This window comes from Corylus avellana, chromosome ca2 (genome assembly GCF_901000735.1).
Source record: "Corylus avellana chromosome ca2, CavTom2PMs-1.0".
Lineage (NCBI taxonomy): Eukaryota > Viridiplantae > Streptophyta > Magnoliopsida > Fagales > Betulaceae > Corylus > Corylus avellana.
Genome location: NC_081542.1, coordinates 46,942,608 through 46,944,560, shown reverse-complemented (window position 1 = coordinate 46,944,560; position 1,953 = coordinate 46,942,608). Strand labels below are relative to the sequence as shown.

The window sequence follows — 1,953 nt, the reverse complement described above, 5'->3', positions numbered from 1 at the left end:
GCTTTCCCACGCTGTTTGGTTGCTGAGAAAATGTGGGAAAGGAAGGTATCCCATTATCCCATAACTTGGGCTCGTAGAAAACAAAACGAAGCTCTACTAAACCAAAGTTAGTTGCCTTGATTTAGTTGAAGGTGAAAACTTTTTGGGGCCCACAACTCAGAATTTTCTTTTCTTTTCTTTTCTCGGCAGCCAAACGGAGAGGGCAATGAAGGAGGTGTTTCCTACCGGTGCTTGCGAAGGAGGCCGAAGCGGTAGAGACAGTGGCGGAAGGAGAGAGCGACTCTGTAGCGGGAGGAGGCGAATGAGAGGACTGGGGTGAGAGAGCGTTGCAGAGTAGAGAGCTTTGTGTGGTCCCGAGCGTAGGCTATCTCGTTCACCAGCACTTGCAGTTTCTCCATCGAGAAAGAAGGAGCGTGCAACGTTCAGCTTGAAATCAGAAAGGGGGGTGGGGGGGAGAAATCAGAAAGAATTTCTCCTCGGCTGCTTCACACGCATGTTAGGGGGAGTTGGGGAGACGCTGGCCATCAACGTTCAGCGTGGGAAAGGCAAAAAAAAAAAAAAAAAGGTCTGTAAAAATCCTTAAGAGATAGGGGTAAAATGGGAAAAATAAAGCAAAAATTTCCCTAAAAAAACGAGCCATGACCCAGACACTAAACAGTATCTGGGTCATGGCTGTTGCCAAACGAAGCCTTAGTTATTCGAAGTTGACTTCCAAAGTTTTACTTATAGTTTGTTAATCTCGCATGCATTCAGGGTAGGCCTTCTAACGGACAAGAGATAGCTGTGAAAAGACTATCAAGAAATTCCAGGCAAGGAGATGTGGAATTTAAAAATGAGGTCCTTCTAGTGGCCAAGCTCCAACACCGGAATTTAGTTAGGCTCCTTGGTTTTTGCTTGGAAGGAAATGAAAGACTTCTTATTTATGAGTTTGTGCCCAACACAAGCCTTGATCGCTATATATTTGGTACCACTTAATTTCTATTCATACATTATGATCAAACTACTTTCATTTGCGTACAAACAAAGCAAATTTTAAATATTTGACTGACTAATACAATTTCATGAATATGTAGATCCCATGAAGCGTGCAGATTTAGATTGGAGAAGACAGTATAAAATTATAGGTGGCATTGCTCGAAGACTTGTATACCTTCATGAGGATTCCCGACTTCAAATTATTCATTGTGATCTCAAAATTGGCAACATCTTATTAGATGCGACAATGAATCCTAAAATTTCAGATTTTGGCTTGGTAAGATTATTCGTATTAGATCAAACTCAAGGCAATACAAATAGAATTGTGGGGACCTAGTAAGTATGAATTTTTTTTTAGCTAATGACTACAACTATGCTTGCTTGTATAATTGAATGATTTTAACATAGTCATTAGGCACTCTGTTACAATTCAAACTAAAGTAAAGTTCGTGGATATTGATATGCAGTGGATATATGGCTCCAGAATATGCAATGTTTGGGCACTTCTCAACAAAATCAGATGTCTTTAGCTTTGGTGTTCTAATTTTGGAGATTGTAAGCGGTCAAAAAATTACTAATTTCTGTGACACGGAATATGGAGTACCTTCTCAGCTATGTATGTATATCAATTAGTACTACATGCCTAACTTTTATTAAAAAAAAAAAAAAGAAAAGTTCAAAATTAATTATACAGCATTTTGTTTAACAAGGATGTGACGCATTGATATATTTATGCAGGCATGGAAAAATTGGAGGGATGGGACAGCTTCCAATCTCATAGATCCCACCTTGATGAAGGGTAGTCCAATGGCTGAAATGATGAGATGTATTCACATCGGTCTGTTATGTGTTCAACAAAACGTAGTTGACAGACCAGACATGGCTTCGGTTGTTCTCATGCTTAACAGCGATTTGGTCGCTCTCCCTGTACCTACACAACCTGCAGGCTTTATGCAGAGCAATGTTCAGTCAGCCACA

At 40.1% G+C, this 1,953-nt stretch overlaps 1 protein-coding gene across 1 annotated transcript in view; it reads left to right on the top strand.

Annotated features, from left to right (window-relative positions):
- The first annotated feature begins 1,475 nt into the window (after nt 1-1,475).
- The window catches only part of LOC132170044 (cysteine-rich receptor-like protein kinase 44), a 3,137-nt gene continuing 2,659 nt past the window's right edge, over nt 1,476-1,953 (top strand). The window contains exons 1-2 of the mRNA XM_059580961.1: nt 1,476-1,591; nt 1,714-1,943. Of these exons, the coding sequence (XP_059436944.1) occupies nt 1,571-1,591; nt 1,714-1,943 (251 nt within the window). The 5' untranslated portion in view covers nt 1,476-1,570. The remainder of the gene's footprint in view (nt 1,592-1,713; nt 1,944-1,953) is intronic.